Source organism: Podarcis erhardii (genome assembly GCF_964252035.2).
Source record: "Podarcis erhardii genome assembly, chromosome: 5".
Classification (NCBI taxonomy): domain Eukaryota; kingdom Metazoa; phylum Chordata; class Lepidosauria; order Squamata; family Lacertidae; genus Podarcis; species Podarcis erhardii.
The window spans coordinates 44,815,572-44,838,727 of record NC_138509.1 but is presented as its reverse complement, the minus strand read 5'-3'; the positions used below and the strand labels follow the sequence as shown (position 1 = coordinate 44,838,727).

The window sequence follows — 23,156 nt, the reverse complement described above, 5'->3', positions numbered from 1 at the left end:
GGGGGAGAGAGAGAGAGAGAGAGAGAGAGAGAGAGAGACGTACCATGCCCCGCCCCCATTACGTCACCTCTTCTCTAACTCCCCCTGGGGAAGAGGAAGCGGTTCAACCTCCATTGCAGTCAATAGGAGTCCGCCTATAATTGGCGGAAAGGTGGGAACCGGGGCTGGGCCACTGGCCCCAGTTACGAGAAATGAAAGAAGGCCTTGCTCCGAATCCTGACATTCTCCGTGCAGCTATTTCGCTATACCGCGCCTTTTCACGGCCAGGCCCCGGGTGCTCCTGAGGGGCCTTTTCCCTCAGACCCATGGGCTTCTAACGGTTCGCGGGGGAAACTACATTTCCCAGGAGGCCTCGCGGCGCTCGCCGGAAGCCCGGGCGCGAGAGTGAGCCGGGTTAGGCGCAGGTGCGGTGGTTTGTGGGACCGTCGTCGGAGGTGGCGGCGGCGGCGGCGGCGGCGGGGCTCCATCATGGCGGCTTCCATTTCAGGCTACACGTTCAGTTCCGTTTATTACTACAGCACCAACAGTAGCGCCGACCATGTAAGTGCCCCGTGTGAGGCGACATTTCTCTCTCTCACACACACACACACTTCCCGGGGGGGGGGGCAGGGGAGGCAAGCCTTGCGCGAGAGGAAACGGTCGTGAGAGGGAAGAAGGGGGAGGCGGCGATAGGAAGCGGAGCGCGGCTGAAAGGGGCGGCAGGTAGCCTGGGCCGAGCCGCCGTGGGAAGCGGGATACGAGGGGGAAGAAAGCTGTGTTTGGCGGTGGGGGGGGGGGATGGCAGGGCGAGTGGGCGACCTTTCGGGAAGACAGCCATGCGAGGTGAGGAGAAGCAAATCGCGTGCTGAGAATACAAAACAGCTGAGCTTGATAACGAAGTCGCCCGTGGAGCCGTCATGCAGCTTTTCCCAACCTGGTGCCCTGGGCGCTTTCACTTGGTATTTATGAAGCAACATGTAGAGACTGGCTTTGGAGATAATACAATCTGTTTAAAAGGAAAGAAATCTCGTTGGATGTATCTATAGAAGCTGTTTTGTTTACCTATAGAAACAAGGGGAGCAGTAAAATAAAAAGAGAAACTGGGACCGCTGTAGTAAGAAAAACTATATTTGTTTATAGTGACGGGGTTCAGCCGTGGTAAGCTGCAGTGTTAGGATGCTAGAAGAATTGAATAGAGCAAGTGAAGCCTGAGAGAACATTTCCCTGTGCTTTGTTTTTCTGGGGGGCGGGGGGGGGGGATCTGATTCATTAGCAATAATGCATGGATGCCAAATGCAATTGTAGTTACAGCAAAACTAGACAGTTCTAAACTGTTTGTTTGTGTTTAAATTATTAAAATATGTTAAATTATCAAAAACATGAGGCAAACTAAAAACTACTGAATGCAAAATATGCTGTTTTTTTCAATTAAATTTATTTTATTTTGAGAACCCACAATACTGGATGTAACTCACTTGTTTGTTTTCTAGATGAGAAACCTCTGGGGGGGAGAGATGAAAAGATCTAGGTGAAAGCTATAGATAGTGATGGTTTAAGCCAGGGGTCAGCAACCTTTTTCAGCCGTGGGCCGGTCCACTGTCCCTCAGACCATGTGGTGGGCCAGATTATATTTTGAAGGAAAAAATAATGAACGAATTCCTATGCCTCACAAATAACCCAGAGATGCATTTTAAATAAAAGGACACATTCTACTCACGTAATAACACACTGATTCCCAGACCGTCCGTGGGCCGGATTGAGAAGGCGATTAGGCCGCATCCGGCCCACGGGCCTTAGGTTTTCTAACCCTGGATTAAGGTGAGAGACAAAACTACCCACCAGTTGGTGAAGTTCTGAATGTTCCCCTTCAGAAGTACTACTAGGTGACTGCAGCATGACGTTAAGTCTATCCTTTAGATAGTTGCTGGTGTTGTTTTATTTGTATGTTTCCTTGCTTAAGTTATTTATCAATACACCTTATTATACTGATTCTGTAATACCTTTAACAATGTTGCATTGTTTTAGTATGTGTCTGAGTGTTTCCTGATGTGGTGTAATGGTTATAGTGGTGTAAGTGGACTAATGGACTAAGACCTCTAGAAACCTAAGGCTCAAATCTCTGGGAGATGGGTCCTTCTGAAGTTCTTTTGGGCAGAATGAGATGCAGTTGGTGATGGATGGTCAGATAACAAAATATTTGGATAGTTCTAGGCCAGGTGGTCTGACAGGAGGTATTGGCTGCAGTCTACAGAGACTTCATCTCCTTTTCTGGTCAACTCCAGGTTCTGAGTATAACTGGTGCTGGGCAATAAGGATGGATTAGAAATCCTATTGTACAGCTGATCAGTAGTCTGGTGTGGTGTTGAAGATTTGCAGGCTTTTGTTTCTGCGAAGTTCTCAACGTGTATGTTGGAAATTTTGTTGGTGTGTCTCTGGAATTCATTGCTACCATTACAAGGTAAAAGGTACCATTACAATCATGGGGCTGTCACGTTCTATCCGCCTACCACATGTTATGAGTTGCACACAAGTTTGGCGATAGCTTGAACTCAAGTGGCAGAAGACTTAAATGTAGCAGCATATGAGCCCATTTTTTGACCCACTGTGACAATAATATTGATGGCAAAATGCATCTGCACCACGATTCTGTTAGTTTGTTGTAGACCAACATAATTTTTCGGGGGGGGGGGGGAGAGCTTACAGTAGCTTTCAATGTCGTCCATAACATGTGCAAAATGGTTGCCACCTGTATATACCGTATTTTTTGCTCTATAAGACTCACTTTTTCCCTCCTAAAAAGTAAGAAGAAATGTGTGTGCGTCTTATGGAGCAAATGCAGGCTGCGCAGCTATCACAGAAGCCAGAACAGCAAGAGGGATTGCTGCTTTCACTGCGCAGCGATCCCTCTTGCTGTTCTGGCTTCTGAGATTCAGAATATTTTTTTTCTTGTTTTCCTCCTCCAAAAACTAGGTGCGTCTTGTGGTCTGGTGTGTCTTATAGAGCGAAAAATATGGTATATCATTCTTACTAAATTTATTGGATGCTTTGTCTTGCTGAAGGCAAATCAAAGCATCTTTTTAAAAACAAAAGCAACCCCCCCCAACTTTAAAAGGCCATAGATAGTTAACAGTCAAAGGTCAGATTGTAGAGGAATGTTTTTGCTTGGTGCCTAAAGATATGTACCAACAGTTCCAGGCAAACCTCCTGAGGAGAGCATTTCACACACACGGAACACACAAAATGTCTGTACTTTATTTGCCTCTGGACCTCCCATGAAGGGTGCACACAAAGACGGCCCTCAGATGAAAATCACAGGGTCCAGATTGGTTCACATGGGGAGAGCTGGTCCTTGAGGTATTGGGGGGTGGCGGCCATGGAAAGGGCTTTCTCTGTTGCTGAATGTTCTTCACAGGGAGGCTCACTTGGGTGCCAAACTTGATATGATTCTGACACTTTTTATTCACACAGACTTCCTAAACTGGTTAACTCTTATTTAATTGCCATGACTCTTTCATCTATTCCCAGTTTACTGCTTTTATACTACTTGCAGAAATGTGTTTCTTCTCATTGTTATTAGAATGTCCTGTAAGATGTTCTAAGAGTTTAGAAGTTGCAGGGTAGGCTAGAAAATGTTTTAAATGATACATTTTGCCATTTTGCATGTATTTGTATCTTTCAGTTTACCAACAGGAATGGAGGGATCGCTGCATAGAAGGGGCAGGGAGGAAGGGATCGGAGAGGCTTGTCACATTGGCATTGTTTGGTGTTGTCCAATTGAAGCCATAGTAGGAGTTCCATAATGTGTTTTGACTTATTGAATAGTAAGCATATTGAGCATATGTGCAGCTCCTTCATAATTCTCTTGCTATTTTGGGCATATACTAGCAATATCCCCCCCCCCCAAAAAAAAGTGCTTTTGGAATGATGATCATGAAATCGTGTAGAATTTTCATGTTATATTTTCAGTGTATATTCCTCTATGCTATTCTATCCATAGATGGAATCTGTTCACCTGTGGGAAGAAGACACTTAAGAACAATGTAACATATTCTGTTCAGAATCTTTAGACACCTCTTGTAAAGAGGTTCATGTCTCTTTCCTAACACCATAAAAATGCTATGCTTTGTTTTAATTTTTGTTTTTGTTTTCTTGTTTCAAACAAAAAACTAATTTGCAGTTGAATTTTAATGGATTTTTGGATTACCATTAATTGTGTTTAAGTTTATATGAGCTACTTTGGGGGATAACAAGGTAGAGTATAGAACTGGAAAACAATATTCCCCAAATTTGTGGTTTATTGGGTAAAACAATATGACTGTTTTAGGAAAACAGGCCTATTTTAATTTTATTTTGCTTGTTGATAAATAGCAAACAAATAAGTTAATGGCATCTTTGGTTTCTGTTGCATTATGCTTTATTTACAGATCTGTGTGCTAAATTCAGTACTTTTTGTCCTTCGGATGAACTTTTTGTTTGCAACTTAAACAATTTTGACTTCGGATCAGTGAATTCTGTTGTCTGCTCTGGAAGGCAAGCTTCTTAAAGTGCAAGCTGTTCCAAAGCCCCAAATAGGAATGTTCTGCCTACTTTTTGCAGTATGCAGCTACTGGATTGTAGCTTTTGCAAATATGCACTGGTTTGTGTTCTCTGATAGCATTTTGTAGTCCTGTTTTATCTGTGGAATGCTTGCTCTATACATTATTTCAGAACCAAGTAGCTTGCATGCTATTTTTAAAAGTGAAGTGAAGAAGGCAACTTTCAAATTCCATTTGTGTACTTAGAGAACAAGAGAAGTTCTAAGCTGCTGTTTTTACGTTCTCTATTCAGCAAGCTTTATCGTTGTCTTGCTCTTATTTGCATATCTTTCTAAGCCCCTTTTTGGGTTACATCTGACTTCACTGTAGGAAGAAAATAGTCTTGATGTGATAGAATGTAAACATAAGTCCTGTGCTAAGAATTGAAAATGCTGTGTTCCGTAAACAGAATTTAAAGGTCCCAAATTTTCTGCCTCTGTGAACCTGCTTCATAATTCCAGCAGGGGCCTGTGTGACACACTGGCCACATTCACACAGTGCTCAACCATGTCCTTGGTTGAGCACTATGTGTGTAAACTGGAACTGAGACAAAACAAACCCTCAGGCTTGTAGACTTCCTCCTCTATTTCAGCTAAGTGAAGGACTTAACCAGCATTTTCCCCTAAATTTTTTTCTGAATCTCTGCTTCTTGTCAGGGGTTCTGGTTGAAAACAAACCCATGGTTTGAAGTTTGCTTATTTTGAAACCAAATTCTGGGAAATTATATACTAGTGAAGCCATTTTGGTTGCATAAGAGAAGAGAGGCAGTGGTAAGCCATAGGTTAGTATTGTGTGCAACATAATTTCTTAACCAGTCAACAGTGATATTCCAGCGGAGAATTTTTTGGCATTCCACTATATATAATGAATATACAAAATCTCAAGGTAATTTAAATACACAGGAAATAAAGGGAAAACATTTAACAGTCTTTGATATAACATAGTTTATTGCATGAGGCTACTATTGAGCCATCCTGGAATTTTGATTTAGCAATCTATCTCTTTGATGAGTGAATTTATCCTACTGCATGAATGGAAGTCTAGTCTGCTCACACATGCACAACCCTGGAATGATCCCAGCTAGAACATGTGCCCACTTTGATTCAGAAAGAAAGCTTATTAACCCCATAGGATCCAGGGGTCTTAGTACTCTTAACATGAGTCAACAGTGTGATGCAGCACCAAAAAAGCTAATTCTGTTCCAGGCTGCATCTACAGAAGTATGGTGTCCAGACGTACCACTCTATTCTTCCCTGGTCAGACCACACATGGGATACTGTGTCCAATTCTGGGCACCATAATTTAAGAATAATGTTGACAAGCTGGAACATGTGCAGAGGAGGGCAACTAAGATGATCAAGGGTCTGGAAACAAAGCCTTATGAGGAACAGTTGAAGAAGCTGGGTATGTTTAGCCTGGAATAGAGGGGACTGAGAGGAGATATGATAGCCATCTTCAGATATCCCAAGGGCTATCACCTGGAAGAGTAAACAAGCTTGTTTTCTCCTGTTCTGGAAAGTAGGACTCAAACCAGTGGCTTCAAATTACAAGAATGAGATTCTGACTAAATATCAGAAAGAACTTTCTGACAGTGAAAGCTGTTCGGCAATGGAACAGACTCTCAAGAGAGGCAGTAGACTCTGCTTCCTTGGAGGTTTTTAAGCAAAGGTTAAGTGGCCATTAGTCATGGATGCTTTAGCTGAGATTCCAGCATTACAGGGGTTGAACTAGATGACCTTTGGGGTACCTCCTAACTGTACGATTCTATTCTATGAGTAGACGTCCATTTGTGCAACCTTGGATTGTGCCCTTAATAATTTCAGTTACATGTAGTTATGAAAACTGCATGAAGATAAAACATGATGGAGTACAGTTGTAAGTTTTGTTATTAATCATAATTATTTTTTTCAATCTTATAGGAAGGATTTCTTTTGGGAGAGATAAGGCAAGAGGAGACGTTTAGTATTAGTGACTCTCAAATCAGCAACATTGAATTTCTGCAAGTTATTGGTAAGTAGCTACAGTTTAATAACTTGCACTGCAGTTGAACCTCATTCATTCATTCATTTCACTCCCGTGTTTAATGCTTTGAATTATCAAACATTGATCCGGTAAGTTTCTTGACAGAAATATTTGGAGCTCTGTTCACTACTACTACTTGATTTTCTACTTTCTGTGGCATATGATAAAACATCCCAGGTGTACACTTCAAGGCTTCGGGGACAGGTAGTCAAGAAAAGAACAGCTACTTCATGTGGCCATTTGCACCTGGGTACATGTTTTTCTAGTTCAGCAGATACACAGCTGAGTTACATACTTTTTTTTATTGTGCTTGAAATACAGTTCAGTTCCTAAGGGGGAAGGAAGCCACTGGATTGGAAGTGTGGCTTCATGTTTATAAGTGCTAAGTGTTGTTCCAATATCTGTAGAATAGTGCCCTTTTGTTGATTATGGTAAAAATAATATGACTAAAGAGCAAAACACTTGTATAGGTTAATTTCATTGATATTAGAAACATTCTTTATATGTTCAGGGAAATAGAATTGGGTATTTGCTCTTGGGTTGATGTTTGGAAAAAAACATGTGGGGTACATCTTGGTAGCTTTCCACTTGATGCAAAGTATAACTGAAACTTACACTGTCAATTTCTTGTTACAGATATCCATAATCATGAGCCTTGTTCCAAACTCTTTAGGTAAGTTACTTTGTCATCTTTTTCTTTTTCCTCTGTGCTAATTGTAGGTGGGCTGAAACCAACATTAGTATAACTGTCAGAATGAGCATCCAGTCTAATTACTATTTTTTAAATCAATACCACAGGTGTTATGAAAGAACATCCTTCAACTTTATAAAGAACAAAAATAAATCCTGAATGCACTTGGGAGCTCCCATATGTCGTATACATTATTTTACATGTTTGCAATGCATCACATTAAAAGTAATACTTAAATGAGTCTTTTCTCCTTATAAAGTCTACTTTTAAAAATAAATTCTTTTTTAAAATTCAGCTTATCCTTTCAGAGACTTAGAAATATGACTAGCTTTCTAGGGATATGTGGATTTATTGTTATGGCTAAAAGAATGCAGATGCCAAGTTGCCCTGTTTGTACCAAGCGATTTAATAGGAAGTTTGTTTTTAGGTGGTTCAGTTCCTTCATTTTGTGGCTCTCTACATTCACAGAATACTTTTTGCCATATCGTATTTAACAGATTCCATGATCTGTATGTAATATAATTGATGCTGTATGTGTTAAATGTATAGCTATTGCTAATTGAGGCAGTTTCATAAAATTATTGCTTGGTATGTATTTATCCTCTTCTAGATTTCCAGCCAGTTTATTTATCACACTTATTGACATGATGTTTTAATGAAGACGTTTAACAAAATTTATATACCACATAATTGTAAAAATTAAAAAGATCCTGTAAGTGGTTTACAAAAACATATTTTTAAAATCTTTATTTAAGCATGATACATGTTAAGAGAAAATGTCACTAGTGATAGTGGCCTTTGCAGCTTTACCCCCTGTGTCCAAGAGCTTTCCAGTTTTATGGATTCTCTTCTTTTTTAGAGCATCTTCAAATATCTAAAAGGTTGTCACATGGAGGATGGAGCAAGCTTGTTTTCTCCTACTCCAGAGATTTAAGTTACAACAAGAGAGATTCTGACTAAACATCAGGAAGAACCTTCTTACTGTAAAAGCTGTTTGACAGTGGAACAGACTCCAGCAAGAGTTGGTGGATTATCCTTCCTTGGAGGTTTTTAAGCAGAGATTGGATGGCCATCTGTCATATATGATCTAGTTGAGTTTCCTGCATTGTAGGGAGTTGAACTAGATGACACTCAGGGGTCTCTTCCAACTCTAATTCTATGTTTTTATGATATTACATTTATATTCCACCTTTCCTCCAAGGAACTGAACACCATGTATGTGGTTCTCCTCTACTACATATTATCCTCAAAACTATGTGAGATAGCTCAGGCTGGGAATTGGTAACTTCTTGAATTTAGATTCAGGTAGGTAGCTGTGTTGGTCTGATGTAGTCGAAATAAATTAAAAATTGTCCAGTAGCACCTTAGAGACCAACTAAGTTTGTTCTGGCTATAAGCTTTCGTGTGCATGCAAACAAAAGCTTATAGCCAGAACAAACTTAGTTGGTCTCGACAATTTTTTAATTTTTTAACTTCTTGAAGATCATCTAGGGAGCTTTGCCAGGTGGGGTTTTGAACCCTAGCCTCTGAGTTCCTAGTCCAGTGGTAACCATTACACCATGCTGGCTCTCAGAAGTTGTCTGAAACTTTCTGCCAATCCTAGAAATACCAGCACTTCCACATAGGAAAGTTGAAAGCTGAAAGCAATAGGCGTCTATATATACAAAAACATTTGTTATAAATTCAGTTCAGAACATCACCACCCGACCCCACCCCCACTCATCTTCCCCCCCCCTCCACCTCTTTCCCCCTATTCCTCCTAATGTCCCAACAAATGAAACCGATTTGTTTTGTTTTTTTAAAAAAAGTGTTACATGGAAAAAAATACGAGAGAGAGACATTGCACATACTTTGTAAATCAAGAATATCTTTAATAAAAATACATTAATATAAAATAATAAATAAATTCAGTTCAGATTATACAATGTTGTTGTCAATGGAGTTTAGACCTCTTCTTTTGCTTAAACATGTACAGGAATAAGAATTTGTACACAATGCATAGCATCTGATAGTGATTTATTTTAAGACAAATAAACCTTTGACATTGTTCTGTATAAGAATAGGCTTCGTTTTGCTAAATAGTAGCACTTGTGTGAAATAAGAAACTAACATGGTTGGAATAGATGCCTATTTTACTGTGCCTTTAGTGTCGCAATACTCTAAAAAGAAAATTTCTTTATTAGACTGACTGCTGTCAATGAGTGTAATACACTGTAAACTTCCTCTACAAAGAGGCTAATAATTTAGCAGATAAGTCTAGAAGGAATGTCATTTTCTAATACAGGATATACTTAAGTTTCTCTTCAGATGTAGAAATTTGTGGTATTTAGTTACTATGTATGCTCAGTTAAATGACGGCTCCAGCTTGATGCTCATGTTAACCTCTTTGAGATGGAGGCTAAGAAAGTTAATTGTTTGGAACTGCTTTTAGGGAGATAAAAATGCTATCTGATAATAACTGAAGGATGCATCTTCATTTCAAAGACATGCCTTACAAATCTCATTATAAAATCTCTAAAAATGCATATTTTATATGTGTTTATTCTACACACACTGTGGGTGTTTTGAGTGTGGATACTTGCATACTGGGTGTGTTTGCCTTACTTAATTGTTCCTTACAGTGTTGTGTTTGAATAGAGATTATGCTCTGCTTATACAGTACATCTAATACATCTAAGAGCTAGTTGAGATAATTTTTTATAAACATTAGCTGTAGATTTGTTACCTGTGAAACTCAACATTTAATAGCAGACTTTTTTCAGGGGTACATATGTTATTTTTCATAACTTAGCTGTTTAACTTCCCCATAATATTTCTCTATAAGATTTAATCGTTCATGGATGTAGTGAATAAGCAGCCTCAGACACACCTTTACAGTATATTACATTTTATTCCACTAAACATCACTGACTTGATTCTAAGCCAAACCTATTTTTTTCTTTCTTAAGCTTTTATGACTATGCGGGCAAAGTCAATGAAGAGAATTTGGATAGGATTCTTAAAGATCAGAGAAAAGTAAGTCTGCACTTCTTTATTAATTTTTTCTCTGTGCTACCGGTAAGGCCTGAAGAAAAAGTAATGTAACATTTTATCATAAAGAATGGTGAAGGGAAATATGTTAAATATTAGACCAGGCGTGGCTAACCTTTTTTGTCCCAAGTGTTTGTGGCCAGTCTGTATGCACATACACTCACACACCGTATGTGAAAAGGATATGTAAAAAATAAAAGAAGGGAAAGTATCCCAGTGAGCATTCACAGGAACTGATAATGGGGAGCTCTGCCCCCTAGCTCTCCTCTGAGCCATCTCTCAATCTCTCTGAATCCTGTAGGACTGGTGAAGAAGAATTGCCTAAATGTTTACTTTTTTGTAGTTGTTGCTCCCTTTGCTTGACCTAATTCAGTTTCATGTCAATGTTAAATAGGATGAGATGTAGGATATAACCCCAAGGAATTTCCCAATACTTCTTTTAGGAAATAGGTTTTCTAGCACTACTTTTCTTTAACTTCCTACCAAAAGGGTATACCCCCAGCAGAGCAGTGCCCACTACTTCTAACTCACGTGGTCAGCACTCAACAGTGTGGAAAGACTTTTTTTAGAATTGTAGTTGGTTTTTTTCCTCATGCAATTTTTTTATTGTACTCGCTAGTTCACTGGGGCACTGCCATATCTTGTGTTTTGTTCTATATCTTTCTAAATTTCTTTTAAAAATGAAAGGGGGTAAAACCTTTGCCAATGACATTAAAAGGGACTTAGTGGTTCATAACAATCAGCAGCCTAACTCTCAGTTACAGCTGGTAATCGGGTGGAACTTCCTCATCGCTTTCATCTTTCCTGTGGCTTCCATGGAAAAAACGTTTTCCGTTCTCTTTGAAATATAGAGAGGGGTTTCTTTTAGTTTCCTTTCAAGTAAGATCTAAATAATTGTAGGAATTTTTGTGCACAGTTAAATATGCAATAACACTTTTCTATTTATTCTTCTTACTTCAGTTCTGAAGAAGGGAATTTTTGTAGTATCTTAGTACTGTTTTCTTTGTATCTACAGCAGAGGTTGATAGTGACTATATTTGGCTTTGCAGACCATTTCTAGCAGCTCCCCACACCCCTCAACAATTTGGCTGCATTGATGGTGCATTTTTAAACTGGGAAAGGGAGGTGTTGCATTTGAGTCCCCATCAAGCTGGTGTGACCAGAGAGGTTTCAATCTCTCTGTCCAGATCAGTTGATGATGAGAATGCAGACCTGATGAGCAAGGAGAGTGGGCGCTCTTGAACCCCATTGCTGCAGTAGTGTGAGCTGAGAGCTTTCATTCTCTTTACCCATAACAACTTAAAGATGAGATTTTTCTCTCCCCTGCGGTATGAGAGAGAGAGCGAGCGAGCGAAAGAGCGAAAGAGCGCGCGTCATGCGGTCCTCAGAGCATTGGATAACGTTGAATGTGGCCCACAGGCATAAAAGGGTTTGCTACTTAAACAGTAGAAAAACATAAGGACTTGAGGGAAAAGAAGCTTTTAAGGATCATGTGATAAGCAGCATGCAAGTTAAATTGAATGTACTTCAGTAATAATATCTGCTGTCTTTGAAACAGAAGTTTTCCTGTCACTGCAAAGTGTAATATTTCCTGAAGCATGGGATTGTTGGTAACATGAAGGGATTCGATTTTCTCTAGATTGCAACAATGCTATCTTGCAGAATGCCATTTATTTCTTTGATTGGAATAATTAGGCTTAAGAATTCTGGCATCATGTTGGGACTTCATAATTAATCTATATTGAATGTACTTTTGAGATGCAATTTTTATCCTTCAGTTAATACTCCCTCAATTCAATCTTTATTGTAGAACGTTATTGGATGGTACAGATTTAGGAGAAACACCCAGCAACAAATGTCATATAGAGAACACATCATTCATAAACAGCTGACACAGATTCTTGGAGTGCCTGATCTTGTCTTCCTTCTCTTCAGTTTCATCTCAACTGCAAATAACTCAACACATGCTTTAGAATATGTTCTCTTTAGACCAAACCGAAGGTAAACAGTTTATAAGATGTGGAGGGAAACTGTTCGTCCATTTTAATGATTTTTGTAATTAAAAAAAGTAATAGTCACAGATGATGTGCAAGTTGCTTTTCCTCTGAGTGTTTCAGTTGCTTCAAGTGCTAAATAGCTGGTGTGTATTGTACCAGATGACATAATCCACAGACAAAATCCAGAAGTATATGCTCTTCTGTGGAAGCTGTCAGGATTTCCCCCTAATTATACAAAACTGCTGAGTAATATATCCAGAAAGAGGAGTTACAGTAAATGACCATTTTGTACAGAGGTTCTGTTCCTGGCCCAAGCATGCATTGGCAGAGCATGTATAAGCTCCCCGCACCCTGTTCTGCCCTTTTAGTGACTCATTTCGTGATGTTTTCAGGTCACTTCTGGGTTCAGCGCTGTGCATGCATGTGCCATCGGTTAATTGGTCATTGCCTGTATATGGAAAATATAATGTAGGAATTTGTAAGAATTATTATTGGATAAAACCAACTTGAGAAGGATTCATTTTTAGAGTCTTGTTAGTTTAGTGAATGCCATTATGCCTCATAATCATAATCATGATTATAATCATAATCATGCTGGGGCAACCCAGTTAGATGGGTGGGGTACAAATACATTATTATTATTATTATTATTATTATTATTATTGAAAACTGTATTCTCAATATATCTGCTAGTAAATATTCTGCTGTCTCTTCATTAAAGATACTTTGTGGCCCACAAGAGTAACTAGAAACTAAAATATTTGAGAGTCATGAAAATGCCCCAATCACAAATTGGCTTTCTATAGCTGATCTGGTTGTACTTGCATATAGGACTGCAAACTTTAATTAATTGAGCAATCATCTAAAACTGTAGCTGATAATTAGTGGGAAACAGCTTTAATCAATGTGACTTAAAAATTAAATATTATGCTTCACCTTTTTTTTAAAAAAAAAGCTATTTAGAAAAAAAACCTATTTGGTTTCTAGTGGTGGTGGGTAATAACCTCTTTCTTATATAGCCATCATTAACATTTTCCAGCTGTGAGTTAGTTATATTTTATAGTTTGGTGAACAAAAGCTAGGTTGCATTCCTTTAATGTTCTGGTTTGCATGTACTGCAAGCTATGACTTACTGCGTATAAGCAAGCATGCTGGTGCATTGAGAGAAATCATGAGTGCTGCATTTCCCCCCTGGTCTTGGTGTACTACTAGGAGTAAGCTGCAAGTTGTAGCCTAGGGTCTTTACTTACTGCTAATGGTTTGTTCGGGTGTCAGCACTTAAGATCATAACTAGTATGTTAAAGTAAAAAAAGGTGAAGGTAAAGGACCACTGACAGTTAAGTCCAGTCACAGACGACTCTGGGGTTACAGCGCTCATCTCGCTTTACAGGCTGAGGGAGCCTGCGTTTGCCTGCAGACAGTTTTTCCAGGTCACGTGGCAGCATGACTAAGCCGCTTCTGGTGCAATGGAACACCGAAACCAGAGCAGCACACGGAAACACCGTTTACCTTCCCACTGGAGCGATACCTATTTTCTACTTGCACTTTTGGCATGCTTTCGAACTGCTAGGTTGTATTTCCTTCTTAATTGTAGCTTTTTGAAACCCTAATCATTGTGGGGAGGTAGTAAGGCAATAGGCTCTTCTGGGTGATTATTATGACTGGAATCTCTTGTAGGGAAATAACATTACAGAAAGTAACCTCATATTTCTAAACTTTTTCTGCAGGTATAATCAAAGAGTGTCACTTACTATTCCTAACCTAGGCAACACAAGCCAACAGGAATACAAGGTCTCTTCAGTGCCAAATACTTCCCAAAATTATACCAAAGTTATTAAGGAGCATGGGTGAGCATTGTTTTAATATGTAACAAATGCCATTTTGGTGTGCCTAGAAATAAATGCATGCGATCGCTAACTTAGTCACACTTGCAGTGGATCCGTTGATTTCAGTTATCATTACTCTCTTAGATACGACCAGGAGCAGATCTAGAGCATTCTTGGTTATCTGATTTTGTTTAATGACTGCTATTTTTTAAACAGTACAGAGAAGCAGAAAAATAAGTCAAAAACTTGATTTGGGATAAAGCAAATTATCAAGAAAAGCAACGTTAATGTGACCAACGTTAACTGTAGAAGATCTCCATGTGTATGACTTTTATTGGCTTAAATGAGGCTCCTTGTTGGCTTTTAGTTTGTCAGGGTTTGTTTTTTGTTTTTGTTTGTTTTGTGTGCAATAAATATTCAGTCTATTTACTTTGTGGAATAAATGTTTCTTTTGTGTTAATATAACATCAGGTTGTGCAAAAATAACTTTGGATTGTATCCAATGGTGTCTTTTTACTTGATGGAAGGCTCTTTGATCTAGTTCCAATCAGTGGAACAGGAAAGGAGGCAATTTTTGCCAATTTCCCTCTCCTCTGCAAAACCTCACCCCCTGGTCAATTTGCTTGGATTGGGGATCCTTTGGAGCAACATGTGCAGTGGCACACAGAACCGCAGGGGGGAATGGAATTGACAAAAATTGCCTCCCTCATTTTTCTGCAAATCGAAACCTCTGCTGGATCAAAGAGCTTTGTGTCAGTCCAGGGTGCATCATAGATGCTATCCTTTTCAGACAGCTTCAGCAGTCCAGGCCTTGCTTCCTGGAGTATGGCTCTGAAAGGTAAACCATTTTGAAGGGTAAAAGACATCTTGGAAAAGCAGGATTTGCCCATTTCTAACACATTATTTCTGATGTATTTTTAGTACTGCTTTTTTTGATAAAGATGGTGTGATGAAGGACATCAGGGCTATATATCAAGTTTATAATGCACTTCAAGAAAAAGCACAGGTAATTCTTCTTTAATGTTCTGTATTTATTGTGACAACTTTCTGCTTACTAATGCAAAGCTACAGTAAAACTTTCATTTTGAATTTAAATGTTTCATGAACAACTTACATTGTGAATAGTTAAGCTATATTAAGTCAAATCAACTAATTAAAATGTTTAGTTAATAATGCTTAATAGAACAGAAATTTCTAGCATAAGAATTGTAGGTAATAATTGTCTATTACAAGTTTTCCCTGCTTTAAGACTGAAAGTAGCTGTCAAGGAGATAGGCCAAATTGTCCTATGTCCAGATCTCACTTTAGGATATGCATGGGCAAAATGCTGAATCTTTGCGGCTGCATTCTTCTGAAGGGCTTTCTCCACTGGATTTGATTGCAAAATTGAGGCCCTACTGTATAATGCATTAAGGCTGTGTGTGTGTGTGTGTGTGTGTGTTTTAAATATTTGATAAGGGATCTTTAAAGAATACTGTAGCATTTAAAATTAGCAGAAAATGGAAATCCCTCTTTGCTCCAGTCCTTCCTTTTCTGTGATTCAGACCCTACTGCCTATTATCTGGTCTTTTCAAGGTCTGGATGCCATTGTGCCAAAGTTTAATTAAGGCCATAACGGCATGTTTACACTTAAGTAGCTGCCCCAATTATGTGTCTGAAACCTGGTTTATGGCATTACTGGTGGTACAGTAAGCATCCATAACTACTCCCGCTATGCATGAAGTTGCCATCTCCCTTTTATTCTTGAATCCTGTGGGTTGATTTGAAACTGCATCATTTGTGCCACTTCTTTATTGTTCAGATTCGTAACATACACATCTGGTAGTTTAGTTTAATATAGTTATATATTGTTTCGAGGAGTCCCAGAACGATTTACAGTAATAGAATGTAGATTATGAAATACATAAGATGTTCAATAAAACAAAACAGATAAAAAAACTAAAAGTGTTCATCAGGTAGATAGCTAACCAGGTTTTATAGATTGAGGGGGAACTACATGAAGGCACCCACTAGTTAATTTCTAAGAAGAAAGTTGCCCAAGCTTACCTACCTTATCTCAGTTGTATAGAGGCTTGTTAGGTTTCTCAGCAGTGATGGAAGGGCTGCTTTCACATGCTCAGAGGCACACTTATATATTCTATATATATGATCCATGCTGTGATCATTAACATCTATACAAATATTAATACCCTTAGTGGTTCTCTTAAATAGTGCATCTCTATGTTTTATTCTTTTTTTAAAATACATTTGACGTTAAGTAATTGCAGTTATCATGCAAGTGTGTTGAACCTCTGTCTGAAGCAAAAAAATTTAAAAATGCAAGCTCTTGCTTTCTAGAAATCACCCTTTCCAATATTTGTAGGGATGTGACTTTCCTTGCTTTATGTTGGTGCACAGGTGACCTAAAGAAACCTGCCTGTGCATGCTTTGTGGGCTTATGCTATTTTCTGTTACGTTTAAAACGGCTAGTCTGTGAACTTTGACTTAGGCTTTCCCCAAATATTAAGTCCTTGCACATTCTTTCTGACTCGTAGCTCTTTGAAAAAGAAAAAAACAGATCCATGTGAAATGCCATGACATCTTCAGATGAAGGGTGGTATACAAATTTAATAAATAATAATAATATCTCATCTAACTTTTACATTTCTAAGTTCTAAAGAACAGTCAGGCGTATAAAAAGCTTCTTCCCAATATATTCCCCACCTGGCCAGTATTCACTAGATACATTGCAATTATAGCATAAATGGATTTTTATTAAACTGTTTCTTCAGCAGGCTGCTCATCCCAACTTATTAGCTGTAGTGAAAATAAACTTTGCACTGCACCAGCTAGAGTGGCCATTCTCTTGCATTCCTTCAAATAACTACTTGAATTTTTTGGTTTGCCAAAGCTGGTGTCAGCATTAGTGGCTTGGGACTACTCTTACAGTTTTTGTAGTGCTACATCCCAGGCTGTGAGTGGACCTGCCCTGATTATTACATGACCCTCATGCAGTTTTGCTGCAGTGCATAAAATCAGTTTGCATTACTGTTCTCAGATTCCAGTAAGTAATGATTGAGAGGTGGTGACATAGAGCATTATCTGTTTTCAACGAGGGTTTATGAGTTGTTGCTTGGCCATCAGCACACTTAGCTTGGCCATGTATGAAGCCAAAATCTGGCTGCTAAGAGTGCAATTACTCCCATCTACTTGGGAGTAAACACCATTGAATTCCAAAGAACATACAGCACAGTCCTAACCATGTCTACTCAGAAATAAATTTTTAAAACTTAGTGCAAATTGTATTTCATTCCTTCAGTACTTTACAATGATGCCCAGAGTTGAAATTTGGCAACTTCTTTTTCTACCACAGTAACTGAGGTTTGGTCACAAGTGGTGCATGGTATATGAATTATGAAAATCTCATAGTGGCTGTGTCTTGGAACTTGATTTTTCTACACTGCATTTCTACTAAGGCTTTTGAACATGAATTTTCACTAACCTTGTGTATTTCTCCTAGGCAGTATGTATAGAAGTAGAGAAGAGTGAACAAGCTGCTGAAACTTTCCAGGCAGAAGTCAATAAGCTAAAAACACAAATCTTGCAAAAGAAACAAGAAAAGGAGCAGGAAATAAGTAAGCCTTTTCTGTAAATATTCTCTACCTGGCTGGGAAAATTGTCCGAACCCTCAGCTCTGCAGTGCTCCATTACACAGTCCAGTTGGAAACAAATCCAATATTTAGAGTTTAGTGCATAGTACAATAGCATTTTGTTCCAGACCCTTTTCTAAGGGTGATATCCATTTGTGTCCATCTTTGTATGGAACAAAGATGTATTCCACACATGCCACCCAATTTGCTTTGTAGGGTTGGAGAGCCCTACATATATCACATTGGGTATTTAGAGATGATACCATACACCACCTCAGTAATCTAGTTTTGTGTGAGTGGCCACCTCCTTAGACCAAATATCAGGCATATCATGTATACTTTAATTCTGTGGGGTAAGGAAAGCTGATGAACAGGGACAATTATAGAATTGGGGATGCACCCTCCCCTTGACCATTCTTAAACACTGTTCCAGTTCTCTTTGTAAATTGGTAGATAATCCCTGATGCAGTTCCTGCCTAACACAAGAATCTTTGTCGGAGTAACTGCAGCACAAACAGAAAAAAATAGTGTTAGAAGAAGCAGGGGAAGGGTTAAACTAGGAGACGATTATATTAGTAGTGATGGGAACTTTGCTGCTAATGTAGACATGTGGAATGGGATGTTCATTGAAAATATCAAAATATGACACTTAATTGTAGTATTCAGAATGATGGGCATCAGTTATGATCTGGAGATGTGAAAGACGCTGTATGTTCCCTGGGGCTCTAGAATGAAGTGTGTCCTTAAAACATGCTTGTCTTTTATCTGAAGTATAGCTTTCATAGTTATTAAACTATGGGTATGGCTGGCAGTTCTTCCATTCCAATTAGGAACCACTTAGATTATACTTGTTGCTAATTATAAATAGCTGAGTGGGAAGCCATGTGTTTTCTATTTCTAAGTCCATTCCCGTCAACTCATAATATGTACCGGGTAACTTCCTAAACAAAATTTTAATGGGGGCCAGTTCACTTTGGATTGGACCATATCCCCTTTGTGTTACTCATGAACACAAATATTACCTATATTAGCTGGCACTTAAATGACTAGATGGAATGTGGTGAAAGTCCAAGCAAGTGCTTAGTGGAGAAATCAGGAATAAGATTAAAGAAAAATAGGATTAAAGGAAATGTGGATTGAGAAATAGAGAGGGCCATATATGGGGGTGCTAAAAGTAGAAAACAGTAAATGCTGAGGACAGATAAATGTGCGATGGAAATTTCAGCACTAGGGAGCAATGTTTGTTTTTTATTTATTGTTGCTTCTTCAAATGTAGCTTCTGACGTATTGAATGTGATCCTGGCCTTTAAGTGCTACTCTGATCTTCTATCAAGTAGTTCTCCAATATACATGACTAACGGTTCAAAACATGATTGGATGGATAACCCATTAAATACCAAGATTGAGTATTGGAAGGATAATATATTTCTTTCTGCAGTGTGTTGATTTTGGGGCATAGCAGTTCTGAGTGGTTTAACAGTCACTAGATTTTCCATAAGTACATACCGTAAGCTTTAGGGTAATGGCAAGTATAGAACAAGTTCTTCAGTTATAACTAAGTACAACAGATTATTTTTCTCTAGCTCTTGAATGCCTTTCATTTTCATGCTTACTTTTCCCTGGGATTTGATTTTACTTGCTTATCAGTATACTATCCATGTTAAAATCAGGCATTACAGTCAAATCTCAGTTGTTGAACGTAATCCATTCCGGAAGCCCGTTCGGCTTCCAAAATGTTGGACAACCGAGGCATGGCTTCCAACTCAGGCAGAAGCCTCATCAGACGTTCGGCTTCCGAAAAATGTTCGAAAACTGGAACATTTACTTCCGGGTTTTCATCATTCGGGAGCCGAAACGTTCCAAAACGGAGGTGCTCAGGATCTGAGGTTTGACTGTATATTTTGACACGGGTAAAACCCTATGCCATTCATTTAGAACCCTAAAATAAAATTGGGTCAATACAGTTACTTACACAGCAGTTATTTCTGTTTCTCTACAGTTTTGGGGCTCATTCAAACCCTATTGTTTGTGTATATTTTAATATTATGCTGTCCTATCCACTCCCTTGTCTAATTGCCTTGTGGTGGGGATTTATTTTGATGAAACCGCATTGCTCAGATATGCTGTGAAAGACATAAGACAAGAAGCAGAAGCTTTTAGGGTAAGGTAGCAAGTAACCAAAGTGAGAGCTGAATAGGCCTGATAGTGTGGTAGAACTCATTTTGCATGGTTTCTGCCCACTGCATTCTCTCCACACTGTGCAGAAGAACCAAAGGAGTATTGAAGAGTTTGAAAAAAATCCTTCAATTTTAGAGACACAAAATACTGCTTCTGACATTAGAAGATTGACTTTTGAAAAGATTATATGCATGTTTAGTTTCATTTGTCCATGACAGATGGTATGTGATAGTTCTAAATTAGGGTTCAAAACCTCAGCGCCTCATTAGCTAAGAATCAAAATCAAAGTTACTATTGTATAGTTCAGAGATACATAGATCTCATCCCACTTGGTCTCAGTAACATTTGAGGAAAGAGGTCAGAAATGAGAAATCTGTATCTGATGGTTTTGTGGTTCAGGTGCTGTTAGGAATTCTCTTGCCTAAAAATCAGCATAATTCTCAATATTAGGTTGTGGTTTTGGCTTTTCAAAATAATAGCCAATTGAAATTGCTTTAAATGGTTTTACTTCAGTCTTTTCCTGCATAAGTACAATCCTCTGCTGTGAGGCATAATACATGTATGCTATATATACTCTGCTGTAACTGTACCATTCTTTTTTGCCCATGAGGAATTCTCTTTCGAGAGGCAATAAATGTACCTAAAGCAGCCTATTATCAAGTTTGTGTTAGTGCCTGCCTTTGAGAAATCCTGTCCGTTTGAGTTAACTAAACCAAATTTCTCCACTTCACTGGGTTTAACTTCTTGCAAGACATTGCAATAATGAAGCATGCTAGTACTAGCAAAGTGAATTCTAGGAAAACTAGTTCAGTCAGTTTAACATTGGCAGTTTTTCACTCAAATGACTTACTTAAACATAGTTGAATATATATGTGCATTGTGAGTTTCTTTTCAATGCTCATGATATCAAAATTTTATACAGTTTGCCACATTAAGATACCGTGTTTTGACAGCTAATTACATTTCCCCCCCCCCCCACTTTTTTGTAGGACTGCAGCAGGCCATCTTAAGCAGACAAATGTCAAATGATACCTTGGAGCCTATATTTATCCCCCGAATGTCCCATGCTGGATTTGTTGCAGAAGGTAGTAATCTTGAAGAACCCGATGCCTCTGATCCTCCTCCTCCTTATGCTGACTTGAGTGTAATCAATCACGACAGTGCCATACGCCCTGGTGTTCTAGAAAGCAATGTTTTCATGCCTCGACCTCAAGCAGTAGGCTCTTCCAGTTATGTTTCCACAAATACAGGATTGAAGCTTTCAGGCAGTGGAACATCCATGCCATCCTCTTCCCAGGCGACTGTCGGTGACAATGTTAATGAATCAGAAGACAGTGACTGTGAGAATTTTCTTGAACCTACAGAGTCATCTGACAATGAATACGCACAGACAAGAAATTCTCGTCCCCTGACACATGCGGATGGAGATTCCAGGAACACTCAAATCTCCCAGATCTAATGGAACATGAGCTTAATATAGCACTATCTTTCCTAAATGTTACAGAAATATTTTGGGATTTAACTTGGAGGAAATGGGCTACAAAAGTGGATTATTGTGCACAGCAGATGTAGAAGACTTGAACGTAGATGGCTTATTCACTTTTGTGATACATTTTTGCAAGTTTTGTAATTGAATCATTAGGATAATCAAACTACTAATATTGATGAAATTCATGGATGTACTGGTAAATAAGCAAAGTGAAATTTTTTGGGGGGGGGATCCTGTGGCTTTTGTTGCCATATTCTCCATAAAAAATGGAATTTAGCAACTAAGCGCACTCTAGTGATCTCAAATCAAAGCTTACCTCGTGCACTATCATGCCTTGAATTTTGGGGGAGGGGGGCATTTCTAAGAACTTTGATCAGCAGGCTTTTTAATGGTGAAGCCAAATAGATCATTGCCAGAAACAAAAACCTTTGATAATTCCAAGCAGCCTGATTGGAACAAATGTGAGCTATATTCTCTGCATGCTCTTTTAATAGAGATGAAGTTTGTTTCAATCTTTTTCTACTAGCCTAATGTCTATCACTTAAAATTATGGTTGCCTTTTTATGTAGAAAAGCGATTACCAGTAAATCATCAGTGAATGTCTTAAGCATAACTACTCTGACCTTGGTGGATTTAAAGTGACTTTCCCACACTATCATCAGTTGCATTTTTGTTCTAAACATAATGAAGAGCACATAGCAGAAAGTAGTGAAATAATGTGGTCATTTCTGTCAGGCACCGAACATTTAATGCAAAACTTCATGCAACTTTCAAAATAATCCAGATTTACTATGTAAACCACTTTGAGTCTCTGTTAGGGAAAAAGGTGGGATACAATAATAAATTAAATAAATAAATAATAAAATAATAAAATAACAAGTCCTGGAGAATGGAAGAGGCTGTCTAGTGCAATCCCCTGGGGTTTTCCTCTTAAATTAAAACTATAGCTCTTCTCATGTTGGGGTAAGAACCTGCGAGGCATGAAGTGGAATCCGTTTAAATAATTTTTGAATGCACTTACTATATTTTTTATTTTATGCTTGCAGGGAAAAAATTGCCCGAAAGATACAAAATAGTGCCACTAAGTATCGAACTAGGCATTTTCTTCAATTAGCAAATGGCAAACCTTTGATTCTGTAACAATTCGCCTTTGCTTTATTTAATCCAACTCTTGATTAAAAACCCACATGAAGACTTCTTTTAGATATATGATTGCCTACAGCTAAAAACTCAGTAGCTAAACAATCCTACATCTGTCTGTTCGCCTCTCTGTTGTCTGTACTAAGTAAAACCAAGTGGCTTTGAAATATGATAAAAATACTTCTATCTCCTTGGACATTTGGGACTTTATAAACATTTCTGTTTTCAGTACTTAACATACTATTTGGCCTTAACATGATATGTTTTGTTTTACATTGCTGCAGTCTGTTCTAATTAACAAAAAGTGTGTTTAGGTTTTATTAACTTTGGGTATCTACAAGCATCTGTTGTACTGGTTTGTTAAATAAGTGCTGTTGCCATCTCATCAGTTCATTCAAGAAATTTTATTTTTATCTCACTCAAACTTTTAATGTACATCTCTGACAAAGCAGTTAAATGTGACAATAAAATCTTATTTAATCCTTTATCTTTTAATATCTGTCAGCAATGTTTCATTGCAGTGAGATCACGCATCTGCAAGTGAAAGCAGTGTTAAGATCCACCCCTCAATGAAACAAATGATTGACAAAACTGTATATTG

At 38.5% G+C, this 23,156-nt stretch overlaps 1 protein-coding gene across 1 annotated transcript; it reads left to right on the top strand.

Annotated features, from left to right (window-relative positions):
- The first annotated feature begins 43 nt into the window (after positions 1–43).
- ABRAXAS2 (abraxas 2, BRISC complex subunit) lies at positions 44–23,042 on the top strand. The gene is made up of 9 exons (XM_081864679.1): positions 44–540; positions 6,473–6,563; positions 7,212–7,248; positions 10,215–10,281; positions 12,107–12,297; positions 14,021–14,140; positions 15,041–15,125; positions 17,619–17,733; positions 20,916–23,042. The coding sequence occupies exons 1-9, from the start codon at positions 469–471 to the stop codon at positions 21,383–21,385; spliced, it is 1,248 nt and encodes a 415-aa protein (XP_081720805.1). The 5' UTR covers positions 44–468; the 3' UTR covers positions 21,386–23,042.
- The last annotated feature ends 114 nt before the right edge of the window (positions 23,043–23,156 follow it).